The sequence below is a fragment of the Pan troglodytes genome, chromosome 21 (assembly GCF_028858775.2).
Source record: "Pan troglodytes isolate AG18354 chromosome 21, NHGRI_mPanTro3-v2.0_pri, whole genome shotgun sequence".
In the NCBI taxonomy this organism is placed as follows: Eukaryota; Metazoa; Chordata; class Mammalia; order Primates; family Hominidae; genus Pan; species Pan troglodytes.
In genome coordinates this window covers 20233412-20249996 of record NC_072419.2, presented here as the reverse complement: position 1 = coordinate 20249996, position 16585 = coordinate 20233412, and the positions used below count along the sequence as shown (strand labels likewise).

General features: G+C 37.9%; 1 protein-coding gene across 2 annotated transcripts in view; it reads left to right on the top strand.

The window, feature by feature from the left end:
- The window catches only part of ESF1 (ESF1 nucleolar pre-rRNA processing protein homolog), a 70209-nt gene extending 58935 nt beyond the window's left edge, over nt 1-11274 (top strand). The window contains exons 12-14 of one of the 2 annotated variants that reach the window (XM_016937464.3): nt 6647-6723; nt 8115-8261; nt 10432-11274. In XM_016937464.3, the coding sequence (XP_016792953.1) occupies nt 6647-6723; nt 8115-8261; nt 10432-10725 (518 nt within the window). In that variant the 3' untranslated portion in view covers nt 10726-11274. The remainder of the gene's footprint in view (nt 1-6646; nt 6724-8114; nt 8262-10431) is intronic. The other variant, XR_010154250.1, reaches the window with a different exon arrangement.
- The last annotated feature ends 5311 nt before the right edge of the window (nt 11275-16585 follow it).

Genomic DNA, 16585 nt, shown 5'->3' with positions numbered 1-16585 from the left:
GTGCTACCTGAAAGGATGGGAAAAGCTTAAGAAGCCGAGAAGGAGCGGCTGGGAAATAGGAGGAACAGTATTAATGTAGTGGCTCACAGACACTTGGTGAGGTGGTAGAGGTTTCAGTAGATTAGTGTGGGTTAAAGTTTGAGGTGAAAGGTGAGGAAGTAGAGACCAAGAATGTAGATCTTTTTTCAGAAGTTTCACTGTGAAGGGGAGCAAAGACGTGGAGCAGTACCTGAATGTAGGTAAGGAGAAGGTGTTTTTTTAAAGATATGAGCTTTTAGGGCATGTTTTCTTTCCCTTGGGATTGTTCCAACAGAAAAGAAGTTACTAAGATACAGAAAATGGGGGAAATAAAAGTAAATACAAATGCAGATAAATTTGTATATTTGGTGGCAGAAGGATGAGGGATTTACCTGATTGGTTTATGGATTTATACTGTTTGTTCATTCACTTGCAGAAGCACAGATAATCTGCATGAGCAGATAGGGTAGGGACATAGAAACAGGTCATTGGAGGGGGCAGGGTGTGGGAGGTTACTGCCTAAGGCGGTTGATTAAATTAATTGTCAATTTTAAGGAGAGTGTTCAGGTCTGGATGGCTGAAAATGGAGAAAGATGGGGCATATAAATTTGAAGGCCAGGCCAGATACAAAACCATAGAACGTGTGGCAAGAGCAGCGGTATGGGAGGCCTAGGCAGAGAAAGAGAGAACCAGCTGAGCCACAAAAGGAGCATGTCCCTTTTAAATCATGCTGGACATGGCTTTTCAAAGGCACATTACAAAGCTGTGTGCCCCCATTCATGTACGTGGTTATTCAGTCAACACTTATTGAGTGTCAGAATCACCCAGTCCTCCCATATGACTTTCAGCATGTTACAAAATATTTAAATATATGAGAATGATACAGTTTTCCCATACTTTACATTTTAATCTGACTACCTATGGTATAACTGGACTTTTAAAATATGTGTTAGATATATATCATGTATATGCTCAAATAGATGGATTTAATGAGAAGTTTTTACTCAATTCTGAACCTTTTCCTCCCCAGCAAAAACTAAATTTGTGCTTAACAGTATCCAGAAGATATAAGGAAGAATATATTGAATGTTACCATTTTGTACTCATGATCCAGGAGGATGGTTTTAAGGATAGGTGGAAGCATGCTTATAACCTTAGGGAAATGGATTCCCATAGGGAGTCAGGAAGAAGTTGGAAGTTTTTTGTGTGCCTTCCAGATATAAGGATCTGTAGTAGGTACTCTTAAAAAGAGTTGGACTTTGGTTCAAAATTTACCAGTTTGTAATTTTTATTTTATTTTTATTTTATTTATTTATTTTTTTGAGATGGAGTCTCACTGTGTCGCCCAGGCTGGAGTGCAGTGGCGTAGTATCTGCTCACCACAGCCTCTGCCTCCCGGGTTCAAGCGATTCTCCTGCCTCAGCCTCCCAAGTAGCTGGGACTACAGGCGTGTGCCACTGTGCCCAGCTAATTTTTGTATTTTTAGTAGAGACAGGGTTTCACCATGTTGGCCAGGCTGGTCTTGAACTCCTGACTTCAGGTGATCCGCGCACCTCAGCCTCCCAAAAGTGCTGGGATTACAGGCGTGAGCCACCACGCCCAGCCAGTTTGTAATTTTTAAAATGTAGAAATAAAATAACTCAGATGACCTACATTGGTATATTAATTTATTACTACAGTGTTGCCTTCATTATTAGTTTGTCAAAATAATTTTGGATTTTAGTACCTGGTGGAAGTAAAATAGAGTCATTATCTAAGGATATAGACCTTGCTTTTCAAAAATATTTAAGATATGAATTTGGCACACTAGTGTTTTGAGTGTATAGTTCAAGTTCTGTAGTTAAACAGGACAAAAACATTGTAAACCAGATGACTTGGGTACATTTATAACATTTTTGCTCTAGGCAATCCCATAGAGCTAAACTTATGTGCCTTCAAAATGTGGAGGAAATGAGTTCATTGATGCCAGACCTGGCGTTTGGCTCAGATTAGATGCCAGGGTGAATGTTAGAGATTTTTTATAATTTTTTCTTCTATCTTTTATAATTTTTTCTTTGATTTCCTTCTAAATTGCAAACTTGGTGTCAAATGAGAGTTTTTAAAATATCATCTAGGATGAGCACATTAATGAGATGAAAATGAAATGAAATATTAGAAAAATCTGCTAATTTTCCAGTGGTAGCTGGTAGAATCTGAGTCCTAGTGGGCTTCCCTTTATTTTTTTGTAATTTTACAACATTGTAAAGCAGCACCAGAATGTGGTAGCCTAGAGGGAGATTAACCCTAGAGGGAGATTATCCTTAACAGACTGCATCTGATTATGGGCAAGTGATGCAGGAACTTGCTACAAAAGAGTAAATCACTAGGGCGCTTACCACTCCCATCTGGTCAGTACTGAGACCACATCCATCTGCCCTCCAGTGAACTTTCTTAGCTTCTCTCACATGAATTGCTCAACTAAACCCTCTGGAGGAAGTTTATTATGGGAACAAGTCTCTGACAATATTATAAGTAATGGAAAATGAAATTTCCTTTACAGATGAATTTTATTTTTACACACTATCTTTTTCCATGGATGTATTCTGTTACATTTTTTGCCTAAAAGGATTCTAGCCTCAGTAAGGATTGGTTAGATTTATTTAACTGTAAAACTCTAATATCTGACTTGGAGTCTCTGTTAGTATTGACTTAATAGAATCAATCCATATGTATTTTTTTGCAGCAGTCCCAGGAGATGTAGTTTCTTTTTTTTTTTTTGACAGCATTTTGCTCTGTCACTCAGGGTGGAGTGCACAGTGGTGCTATTATGGCTCACTGCAGCCTCGAACTCTCCTGGGTTCAAGTGATCCTCTTGCCCCAGCCTCCCAAGTAGCTGGGACTGCAGGCATACACCACCATGCCTGGCTAATTAAAAAAAAAAAAAAATGTGGAGCTGGGGTCTTGTTTTGTTGCTCAGGCTGGTCTCAAACTCCTGGCTTCAAGCAGTCTTCCTCCTTCAGCCTTCCAAAGTGCTGGGATTATAGGTGTGAGCTACCACACCCAGCTAGAGATGTGGTTCCTTACTTGACAAAAGATTGACTGAAAAATAAAGACAATATTTTAGAACACAAACTTTCATTTCCCTAGTACTGTTCATCTAACTTAAGTCTGAAAATTTTCCAGGGAGGAAAAAATGTTTTTAAAAAAAATATAGATGTGATCTCTTAATATTTGATCTTATTAACAGTGCAGAAATCATCTGTATGCATTGTTTATCTTTTCACTAAACAATTCAGTCTAACATCATAGTAAATTCTTTGTTAGCAAAGAAATTTTCTTCGTGCTAAAACTGGATATCATGTTTAGCCCTATCTTGGGGATTTTTTTTTTCTTTCTCCCTTATTACAGTCCTCCTTTCAAGTTTATTTTTAAGACTCTTCACCAGGTTGTTATAAAATCTGAAATAGTTTATTGTGGGCTCTTGAAATTATTTTCCACAGCTGTATGTGAAGATCTTTATCTGCTTTAAATATTAATTATATACAGTCTAATTTTCTCCCTGCTACAGAATAATATTTTGCATATGTCATTTGTCCATTCATTTCAAAAGGAGCTCTTGGCTTGAGAGCATAGGAGCAGTGGTAAATTTAGGGAATGGGGGTTCATACCCTAAGCAAGTGGAACCTTGATATTTATATGTGTAAGGACATACACATACATTAAGACAGAGAAAGATTATACTCTTAAGATTCGTATATTATTCCCTGAAAAAAATTTCAGATAGGACCAGTGATGAGGAGCATTTTCTCTAGGGAGAAGGGCTGCATACAATAAATATTTCTTCTTGGAAGTGCAAAACAAATGGCTTGGTAGCACTGATAGGCGAGCCTGGCAGCACTTTTATGCTGGCATGTTCTCTTGGCTGGGCATGTCTACTGGACAGGTGTGCAAGAGTATTCGCAGGGACTTAATACACACAGAGGAGTTTCTAAAGCCTCTTTTGACTTTAGGTTTTGCTTATCCTGTTACCCCATTAGCTGCAATTCTTCAACCATCTTGACCATTCCCTTCTCCTGCCACACCCTTCTTCAGGTGTTCTCACATATCACCTCCCTCGCTTCGTCCAGGTCATTGTTTGTGTGTCACCTTCTTGAAGAGGCCTTCCTTAACTACCCTAACAAAACCAGCCCCCTCATTCAGTCTCCAACCCTTCTGTCCTGCTTTGCCTCTGTCTTTCCCAACATGAAGGTATACTGCATGAGAGATGATTTTAACCTCTTGTTGACGGCTTGTATCACCAGCACCTGGAGCTGTGATCGCAACATAATAAGTGCTCAGTTAACATTTGTGAGATAGGCGAAATAATTTCCTTCTGTTTATTGACCATTTGGTTTTGTCTGTGAATTCTCTTTGCTCTGTGTTAATATTTTCATTTACATGAAATCTTTATAAGTGAAAGATACTAGTATTATAATAGAAGCAGTCATTCCTTTTTTTTTTTTTTTTTTATCGAGACAGAGTCTCACTCTGTTGCCCAGGCTGGAGTGCAGTGGCACAATCTCTGCTCACTGCAACATCTGCCTCCCAGATTCAAGCAATTCTCCCGCCTCAGCCTCCCTAGTAGCTGGGACTACAGGTGCTGGCCACCACGCTTGGCTAATTTTTTTGTATTATTAATAGAGACAGAGTTTCACCATGTTGGCCATGCTGGTCTCAAACTCCTGACCTCAGGTGATCCACCCACCTCGGCCTCCCGAAGTGCTGGGATTACAGGTGTGAGCCACTGCGCCCAGCCATTTCTTGTTTTTAATTATGAAAATGTATACATTGAGAAAAATTGAGAGAATAATACAGTGAACAGCACCTGTGTTTGGCAGTTGTTAACATTTTGCCATTTTACTTTTGTATGCATATACTTTTATGGTATATCATAAAAATATATTTATACAAGATGTTACTATATAATAGACATATTTAGTAGTAGTCTTTTTAGTTCACTATAGTCTAGAAGATACCATATACACTTCCCCCTCCCATAACATTTGCCTTTCAAGAACCCAGGCTAGTGATCTTTTGGAATGTCTTATATTCTAGATGTATCTGTTCCTTGCCACTCGGTCCACTATATTTTCCATAAACTGGAAGTTAGACGAGTGGTTCCATTAGATTCATGTTGAATGGTTTTGGCAAGCATACTTCATAGGCAATGCTTATCTTTCATATTATATCACATCTAGGGGCATAGGATTTCATATTGTTCCAAAGATGACTTGCTGAGGGTGGTACAGTGCCCAGCGGGGGATTTTCTTAGGCTCTCTAGGCGGTCAAACAAAAGGCTTGAGTGGGTCACACTTGGCTCTCATGGGTAGTTAGCCCAGGAAACACAGCAGGGCAGTGTTGGGTGTTTCTCTTCATCGAGTCTTCACGGCAGTTCACTCAGCAGTACAGCTTGGGTACAAGGAAAGGAGACACAGTGTACAGTAGTCACCCTGGGCGAGAAGTCTCATGTTCCAAATAGGAACTGAGAGCTTTTTAACAGCACCTAGACATAGCTTCCAGATCCCTGTTTTACCAGTTACAGGAGTCATGGTATCAAGGAAGCCCAAAGTTATAAGCATTTAGAGACCCCAATACATGTTATTTTCCAGTCAGGAACCGCTTTACCTGGTGGTATTGCCTGGTAATAGAGCTAGAAAGTTCACTAAAGATCAGATTTTTCTTCAGAGAAGGAGAAAGCGTTTTTTAAAACTTATATTTACAGGTAGTGACTGTCAAATTATTATTATAAAGGTAAGTTTTTTCATTTTGCAGATGAGAGTTTGATATATAGTGTTGAGTTTATATATTCAAATCACTTGGGGGTTTTTTCTTTGTCTCTTCCAGTATTCTTATGCTAAGAAAATATTTCTTCTATTTAAGATACAGTAGCTGTTCCCTTGTATTTTCTCATAGGGGTTCTTTGTTTTATTTTGTTTGATATTTAACTCTTAAATTCACCTGCGTTTTATTTTCTTATGTATTATGAGATAAGGCTTTAATTTGATCTTTTTTTCCAGAATGAAACAAATTGCTCAACAGCAGTTATTAAACAATCTTTTCTGTTTCTAATGATGATGCTATATTTTATTATATACTGTTTCATCATTTTTATTGTGTAGTAATTTTTTGGTTATTTTCACTTTTCAGTACACGTTAATACACTATATCACTAGTACATGGAATCTATGTAATCTTTGTAAAGATTTCCTTGAATGGAATTTTTTATTTAGAATTTCATTAAATGTGTATACTACTTTTATTATGAATGGATGTTGAATGTTAATCAGTATTCTTATGTTTATGGACATGCTTATTCTGCATCTGTGGAAATGATCTATGGTTTTTCTTTTTTAATTGGTAATGTAAATTATACATTACTTTGAAAGAAATTCTTCCTTTGTAACATGCAGTCACTCCATGCAGAAGCACTGTATTTATTCCATTCATATACCCACAGTGTTCTTTCAGTAACATGTTTTTTTCTTTTAGTTTCAACACATTTATTGTTAAGATTATTCCTAGATCTCTTATATTTTTGTTCCTAGTATAAACAGAATGTTGCTGATAGTCCTGTAATTTTTACCGCTCTTATGTTGGTTTGTTGTGCCAGGTATAAATAAAAAATCGGTAAAATCTGCAAAAGATGGCACAACTCCAGAAGAAGAAATGGAAATAGAAAGACAAAAGGTAAAATACGATTATTGTTACATGCTTAATGGATAATTCATAGGTACAATTTAAATGAAGTTATACATGTCACTAATTTTAAAAAACAACTTATTTTAGCAGTGGCATTTATAACTAAATTGTAAGAGACATAATTAAATATTTTAGCAGTGTAGTTTCTAAATACAGTGTTTTTTTTACCAAACATAATTTCTCCAAATTGTACAAAGTTAAAATTAACCTCAAATTCAAGGGTATTTATTTTCTTTTATAAATTAAGAGGGAATTATCTCACTTTTAAAAACACTTACTATACCTGAGGCAGAAAATACCCTTAAAACCTCAAAATAATATTGCCATAAGTTTTAATTCAATCTGAATCTGTCCTGGAATACAGTTTGTGGTTATGGTTTGTCAAATGCAAATTTCTGTTTTTCTTATTGTGAATACGTATATTTAACGTACAAAATTACATTCTTGGAAATGCAGTGAACCTTATGCTTCAGTGACCCCCTGTGTCCAGAGTCACACATAATTTTGGCACAGAGTCTTATGTGATTTGGCTGAGGCAGGAATTGAAGGCAGCAGTGCCCCTAGGGCTGATGTTCATGTCACTGTCCAGAAGTGTGCCTGACTGGCCACATAAAGTTATCTAAAGAGCAACAAAGAAAATCAATTTTTATGGAAAATGTCTCTGAAAAGCCAGCTACAAGTGCCAGTGACAAAAGGAAATTAAGGCAGTCTAAAGTGGTAATATAGGAAGATCCACAAAGGTCGAGAGCATACTCTGTATTTTTACTAGTGTACATGGTTATTTACTTGATTCTTGAGGGTTCTCGTTTAATCCCATGGTTGGTAGAAAATACCCGTTTAGTGTAAAAAGACATTTACTAGATTTCAGAAGCAGATCCTAAGGTCCTACCTTCATAGAAGTGTATCAGTATTGAAACAGTAAAGGCCAAAAAAAAAAAGCAAAAAAAAAACCTACTTGTTAAAAGTTACACATTTAGAAAGTATAATTTGCATCACAAAATAAACGTTTGCTAGATTTAGTGTCATTGCGCAAAAAGAACAAAGTGAAAATGAGAACTTTTTATTTGAGGGTAGTTGGGGACTCTTGTTCCTGCAGCCTACTAATGAGTCACACTAAGTGAAATGGGGCCTGGTTTTTAACTACAAGGTTTTACCTCTCCTGCTCTCAGTAACGTTGCTTCCAGAGATTCTACCTTATTGCTATACAAAGATCTCTTTGTTTTGGTAATCCACAGTCAGTTTACAGACAACAGGTGGTACCCCAGAGTTCTAGTGATTGAGTCTTCCTCTCTAGAAGGGATATCTTCTGCCCTATACTCCTTTTTGGGGGTGAAAAAAAAACATGTTGTACATTTGAACTTTTTTTTTGCCCTCTACAGGCTGAAATGGCTTTGCTTATGATGGATGAGGACGAGGACAGTAAGAAACACTTCAATTACAACAAGATTGTGGAGCACCAGAATCTGAGCAAAAAGAAGAAAAAGCAGCTCATGAAAAAGAAGGAATTAATAGAGGATGACTTTGAGGTAACCATGGACACCAGGCATTAGCCTCTTAAAGCTGGAATTGAATCTAAAGTCAGCTCTGCAGATAGAAATTGAGCATAGTCAAAGTTACCCTTGAAAATGTCTTAGGGGCCAGGTGCAGTGGCTCACGCCTATAATCCCAACACTTTTGGAGGCCGAGGCATGAGGATCACTTGAGTCCAGGAGTTGGAGACCAGCCTGGGCAACATAGTGGGACCCTCATCTCTATGAAAAATAAAAAAAATTAGCTGGCTGGGCGTGGTGGCTCACGCCTGTAATCTCAGCACTTTGGGAGGCTGATGTGGGCAGATCACGAGGTCAGGAGGTCAAGACCATCCTGGCTAACACAGTGAAACCCTGTCTCTACTAAAAATACAAAAAATTAGCCAGGCGTGGTGGCGGGCGCCTGTAGTCACAGCTACTCAGGAGGCTGAGGCAGGAGAATGGCGTGAACCCAGGAGGTGGAGCTTGCAGTGAGCCGAGATCGCGCCACTGCACTCCAGCCCGGGTGACAAAGCGAGACTCTGTCTCAAAAAAAAAAAAAAAAAATCAAGGTATAGTGGCGCACACCTGTAGTCCCAGCTACTCAGGAGGCTGAGGTGGGAGGATCGCTTGAGCCCAGGAGGTCGAGCCTGCAGTGAGCCATGATCGTGGCACTGCACTCCAGCCTGGGCAACAGAACAAGACCCTGTCTCAAAAAAAAAAAAAGAAAATGTCTTCGGAAAGACTGATGGTGGAGCCAAAGCTACTGTCTTTTAATCCAGCACAGCCAGTTCATCCCAGGGTGGATGAAATCATTTTTTCTTTGGTTGAGCACCAGGTGAAATAGTTGACTTGTATTTTGGTAGCCATATTGTACCAAAAATGTGTAGTTTTTAATATTAGAATCACATGTAGTGATCCTCAGACCAGCAAAGGTATGCTTGAATAGCAGGTTCATGTCACAGTGGGTCACACTCACTGTGTGCAGTGGCCAGCACAGTAAGCCATGTTTTTTCAGTTGCTGTGTTTTTTGTTTCCATTACTCCTTCCTCTTTTTGTTGAGTACATATTCCTAATGGCTGCAGAGTCCCCTAAGCATGAGTTTGAGCCATCTACCAAAAATCTTCAAACAGCTGTTAGAAACTGCTTAATGACTTCCAACCATTAATGTGGAAGAACTGACCCTGAGTAAGATGGGGGAAATTTGGGAAATTTTAAATGTGTTCAAACAATGGAGGGTAGCATACAGATGGCTTCTAAGTAGCATATAGAAGGATTTGGGGGCTACTCTGTAGCTTCTGTTGTTTGAGTCAGTTTCACATATGCTCCCATTCCAGTTAGGTTTTTATTGAGTTACTTTCCTTATGAAAAGCAAAGAATGATTTGTAGTCATTCTGCCTTCATATATTAATATATGCATAAAAGTATTTTTTACAGGATTTTTTTCTTTGTTCTGGGTATCAAGTCCCTTGGCCTCGTGATAACTAAGTAAAGCTACAATCTATCTCCAGGTGGACTTGTATTTCGTGTGTTTCCCTTTCTGCTGGTTACCCATCTGCCTGGCAACCCTCAAAGGCTGGCTGCAGTTAAGGGTATACTCTTAAACATGGAACCACAAGTTTTTATAGAAAGAAGATAAATCTGGGGCTTGTGTCTGACCAGACCTTGATCTCAGATGGATTATTTGCCATAGTGGTCTTTAAATCTTTTGATCCATGGATCACCTTCAATAGTTCCTTATTTTGGCACCAAGATTAAAATTTCTTAAAATGTACTCAGAGTTCAGGGCCTCCAGCAGATGTTCTGATTGGCTTATTTATGCTGGTAAGAAATTGATTTTGTGCTGTAAGCATGGGAAAGCCCTGCCTCACAAACCACTGCTACAGTCATTTTGTCTAAGTGGTCATTGTAGTTACCAGCCATAATATGTATATGTATGGCCCACTATAATTCCCTTTGAAATACATTGTCCTTGCATGATAAGAACAGGGTGCCCCACAAGTTGTGGTCCAAAGGTAGGCCATAAAGAGCTATGGAAAAACAGTTTCCTAATGAATCAGTACAAACACTCAGGTTTGTATTTTATATAATCAACTCACCAACTTTCGAAATTTGGCCCCATTTCTGGCCTTTTGCTTTAGTAATTTTGTTTAATTAATTTATTAATTTTTTTTTTTTGGATTTGCAGGTAAATGTTAATGATGCACGGTTTCAGGCAATGTACACTTCCCACTTGTTCAATTTGGACCCCTCAGATCCCAATTTCAAGAAAACAAAAGCTATGGAAAAAATCCTTGAGGAGAAGGCCCGGCAAAGAGAACGGAAAGAACAAGAACTTACTCAGGCAATAAAGAAAAAAGAGAGTGAGATTGAAAAGGAATCACAAAGGAAGTCCATTGATCCTGCTTTGTCAATGTTGATTAAATCTATAAAAACCAAAACAGAGCAGTTTCAAGCAAGAAAAAAGCAAAAAGTCAAATAACTGGATGTTACTTATTTTTGAATTGAATACATCTTTTCCTAAAATGTACAGAAATAGTAGGAGGGAATATTTATTGGGAACAAAGCTATCTTTCAAGAACATGAATAAAATCTTTTTCTGGACATAGTAAAATTTTTCTCCATAAATAATTGTACTTAATTGTGGATGACTGACAAATTTTTATTGTATATTCCTACAGATTAGTCATAATTAAATTACCTGCATTATAGGGTTTATAAAATTTTTATATTTTACAATGTTCAGTTCTAACTAGTGGAAAGTTACTCTAGCTTTTTAAAAGGCTGTTTACAATTCTGTGTAAAAATAGAGCAGTATCTACTCAAGTTTGTGTAAATGTTAGGGATAATTTGAAAAATATATATATTTAATACATTAATTTCTCTGGAAGCAGGAGGCATGTTTAAATAACTATTAAAATAATTTATTTTTCTAGCCATAAAGGATGGAAGTCAAGAACTTTTTGTTGTTTAGTCATGTTAAGTATAGTTTATGAAATTAACTTGTAAATAAAAGTGTAAAATATTTTCATTATTTTGTATAGCACTGATTTATTCCATTTTATGCATCTCAAAGTACTCTCTGGAAAAATATCTGAAAACCGATTTTAACTTTTTAAGAGGACAACTCCATTTAAAGGCAGTACTAGAGTTGCATTGCTCGTAAATTGCATTTGAAATATTCATGAGCTCTCCAGTGGTTTTTCTGTTTGGTAGCAACAGAAAAGTCTTCTGTCTGTCCTTCTCATTTTTGGAATACTTTAGAAGGATGGATATGCTGCTGTAGAGTTTAAGGATACCTTAATTCTTCTTAAAATTAAAACACATCTTTAAGGCCTTAACACTCTTGGATCTCATCTGGTCTAAATATTATAGACAACTGACAGTCAAATTAGATATGCTGTATAAGTAAATGTAAATAAAACCAGACTTGTAACTTGGAGCAAATTATAAATATGGTAACTTCTGAAAGACAACAGGAATTTGACCAGGTTTGTGGTTAAACTTGACATTTGGGGTATTAAAAATCAAACCTACTGACCAGGCAAGGTGGCTCTCACCTGTAATCCCAGCACTTTGGGAGGCTGAGGCAGGAGAATTGCTTGAGGCCAGGAGTTTTGAGACCAACCTGGGCAATATAGTAAGACCATAGGCTGGGTGTGGTAGCCTACGCCTGTAATCCCCCCACTTTGGGAGGCTGAGGCAGGCACATCACTTGAGGTCAGGAGTTCCAGACCAGGCTGGCCAACACAGTGAGACCCCCATCTCTACCGAAACTACAAAAAATTAGCTGGGCGTGGTGGTGCATGCCTGTAGTCCCAGCTACTCAGGAGGCTGAAGCAGGAGAATCACTTGAACTTGGGAGGCAGAGGTTACAGTGAGCCGAGATTGCGCCACTGCATTCCAGCCTGGGCGACAGGAGACCCTGTCTCGAAATAGATATATATACACTGTGTGTGTGTGTGTGTGTGTGTGTGTGTGTGTGTGTGTGTGTGTGCGCGCGCGCGCACGCATGCGTATAACAAGCCAAGTGTGGTGATGCATACCTGTGGTCCTTGCTACTCAGGAGGCTGAGATGGGAGGATCATTTGAGCCCAGGAGTTTGAGTTTACAGTAAGCTGTGATTGTACCACTGCATTCCAGCCTGGGTGACAGAGCAAGACCCTGTCTCTATTTAAAAAAAAAAAAAGTCACCAATGTAGCATATATTTTAAAGACTAAAATGATGGAAAACTCAGAGTGATATCAAAATAATAAGGGAGTATAAATAGTCTCTGTAAAGGGAAGAAAAAAAGGACATTTAAATTGCTTATTATAACAGAAAAATGCACAGTATCCAAACAGGGAATTGATTTTATCATACAGCACTGATTGTTGGATTATTCAGCCAAATAAAACATTATTTCTTTAGATACATCTGTGAACTCCCCATATTACCACTGAAAGGTCATGAATCTTAATATGTTTATGAGTATGGTCTATAAACAGATTTATGTTTCATATTTCTCTGCAGGGGAAAAGTTTTGTTCTCTTTAAACTGTTTAATCATAATGTAGTAATTGCACAAAAATCAAAATCAGAGTTTGATTTTAAGGTTTCTGTGAACCTGAGCCATTGGGTTTGGTTTTTCTGTTTTTGAGCCCGTTAAGTCACTGCATTTAATTGTAAAATCTCATTTTACTAGTCAAGCACATAATTATAACAAAAAAATTGAGTACATAAGTCATACAGAGCCCTGGCTCCTTTTCTCAAAGAGTTGATATTTTTTAGGTAGGAAAAAAAGTGAGACCAGCATTATCAGGTGTTAAATATTCTACACCAATAACTTTAGGGTTCTCAAATTATTGCAGGTAGTGAAATTTAGGATTAAAAAGTGGCCACTATCATAATTCAGCAAACAAATTAGGGGAGTTTTGGTGGGTCTTAAGGTCACACTTAGTTGGAGTTTTTGTTGCTGTTGGGACCGTGGAGTGTAGGTCAATCCTGTAGCATCATCTAGAAAAAGTCGTAAGTAACTTAATACTGGTGAAGCTCTGATTTGCTTCACCAGCAGCAAATGTTGGAGATCAGCTTGATACACAATATCGTCACTACATATTCTCAGAGAGGTATGCTAGAGACACGAGCAGGAGAGTGGAGACTGCATTTGTTCCATGTTTGTTACCGAGCAGGCCAATATTAGATAGGTAACATCTTTGCCTTTTCTGTTTATTAGAATCACTTGGTATGTCAAAAACCCTAGTGGCCAGGCTGCACCTCATACCTATTAAATCATATATATAGCAGTAGTATCCAGACTTTTTTTTTTTTTTTTTTTTTTTTGCAACAGAGTTTCACTGTGTCACCCAGGCTGGAGTGCAGAGTGCAATGGTGCAGTCTCGGCTCACTGCAACTTCCGCCTCCCAGGTTCAAGGAATTCTGCCTCAGCCTCTCGAGTAGCTGGGATTACAGGCACATGCCACCATGACCAGCTAATTTTTGTATTTTTAGTGGAGACGGGGGTTTCACCATGTTGGCCAGGCTGGTCTCGAACTCCTGACCTCAAGTGATCCACCCACCTTGGCATCCCAAAGTGCTGGAATTACAGGCATGAACCACTGCGCCTGGCCCAGACGTCATTACTTTTTAAAGCTCCCTAGATAATTCCAATGTTCAGCAAAGATGGAGAACCACTTTTTTACTTTGCTTAGAGGCAAAGAAAGGAGGCCCAAAGAATTTGCTTTTGGGTCCACCAGATTGGAGACAAGTTAATTTAATATCAACTATATCTGTTAGCTCTTACTGCTTAACAAACCACCCAAAATCTAGTGGCCTAAAATGGCATTTATTCCTTCTTATGAATCTATAGTTTGGCTGGGCAGTTAAGATCCAGCTCAGCTGGGGATTGATGAGACTCTGCATGTCTGAGGACTCAGATGGTTCTAGGGTGGCTAGAGGATCTCTCATCTAGTAGGCTAGTCCAGGCCTCACATGTGACAGAGGGTTCCCAGTTGCAAGAGAGAGTAAGTCTCAATGCACAAACATTTTCAAGCCTCCAACAGTGTCACATTTGCTATTGTCCCATTGGCAAAGAAAATCACATGGCCAAACCCTAAACCAACAAGTGGCAAAGTCACAATGCAGAGGGGTATACATACAAGGAGGCATGAACAAATTGTTATTATTAAAACCATCAACACTTTACTTAGGTTTCCTCTTCTGTAGAAAAATGATTTACCATCTATTGGCCTAAATAACACAAAGTTGTTTGCAGTTTTTGGCAATTACAAAGCTGTAATTAACGTATAGGTTGTTGTGTGAAACATAGGTTTTCCACCTAGGTCATTTGCTAAGTTTATATTTAGCTTTATAGTAAACTGCACATTTACTTACCAAAGTGGTTGAACTGTTTTACGTTCCCGTATATGAGTTCCAGTTCCTCCACATCTTCACCAGCACTTGATATTGTCAGTTTTTGTTGATGCTCATTTTGGGCTACTGGGTTTTTGTTTTATTTGCCATTCTAATAAGCATTTACCTGTATCTCATTGTAGTTTTAATTTTCATTTTGCTAATGACTAATGATGTTGAGCATCTTTTCATGTGCATATTTACCAACCGTATATCTTCTTTGGTGAAGTGTCTGTTCATGTCTTCTGCTCTCTTATTTTAAAATTGAGTTGTTATTGTTTTCAGAGTTGTTTATATATCTTATATACAAGTCCTTTGTCACATATGTGATTAGCTAATATTTTCTCCTTTTCTATGGCCTGTGTCTTTTCATTCTTTTAACAGTGTCATTCACAGAGCAAAAATGTTTTATTTTTATGAAGTCCAATTTATCAATTTTTTCTTTTATGGACTGCCTTGGTGTCCTATCTAAGAACTTTCTTACAAAACCAAGGTTACAAAGACTTTTACTGTATTTTCTTCTAAAAATCCTAGAATTTTATGTTTTACATTTAGATCCATTTTACATTTTAAAGTAATTTCTGTATAAGGTGTTAGGGTTTGCTTGATACTCTTTTTTTTTGCATATAACTGTTCATTTATTTCAGCATTGCTTATTAAAAAGTTTGTTCTTCCTCCACTGAATTGCCTGAGTACTTTTATCAAAAATGAATTGGTCAATTACCAAAACTCAACCACATAAAATCCGTAACCCCAATAGTCCTATAGTCATTCAAGAAATTAGTTAATTAATTAAACTCCCAAAAAAGAGACTACCAAGTCCAAATGGCTTCACTGGGGAATTTTAACAACTATTTGAGAATAACACAAATTTCACACAGTCTCTTTGAGAAAATGAAGAATGAACACCTCTCAACTTACTTTATGTGACCAGTATATCTTTGACAGCAAAACAAGACAGTATAAATAAAAAAAATTACAGGATGATGTTCATTGTTAGTATATAGAAATGCGATTGATTCTAGAGAGTCAATCTGTCTCATGAACTTAGACATACAAATTCTCAAAAAAGTATTAGCAAATCAAATACAACAATGTAGCAAAGAAATATATCACAGGACAAAGCAAGATTTATTTCACGTATGCAAAGCTGGCTCAGCATTCAAAATCAATCGATGTGTGCCATATCAACAGACTTAAGAAAAAAACATATGATCATATCAATTGATGAGAAAGGTATTTGACAAAATCTAACATCTATTAATGATAAAAACTTTTCAGGCCGGACACGGTGGCTCACACCCATAATCCCAGCACTTTGGGACGCTGAGGTGGGTGGATCACCTGAGGCCAGGAGTTCAAGACCAGCCTGGTCAAAATGGTGAACACTGTGAGACCAGCCTGGCCAACATGGTGAAACCTCGTCTCTACTAAAATACAAAAATTAGCCAGGCATGGTGGCATGTGCCTGTAATCACAGCTACTCGGGAAGCTGAGGCAGAAGGATCACTTGAACCCAGGAAGCAGAGGTTGCAGTGAGCTGAGGTCATACCACTGCACTCCAGCCTGGGTGATAGAGTGCGACTTCTTCTCTAAATAAATAAATAAATAAATGTCTTCAGCAAGTTAGGAATAGAGGGGAACTACCTCAACTTGGTAAATAATATCTACAAAACACCTGTATCTAACATCATACATACTTCATAGTGAAAGACTAGATGCTTTTCTTCTAAGATCAAGGCAAAGATATTTACTCTTACCACTCTTATTCAACACAATAGTGGAAGTTCTACCCACTGCAATAGAGCAAAAAAAATTAAAACCATACAGATAGAAAAGGAAGAGGTGGAACTCTCCATACTTGCAGATGACATAGTTATCTACGTAGAAAACCATAAGGAATTGCTGGGCGCATTGGCTCATGCCTGTAATTCCAGCACTTTGGGAGGCCG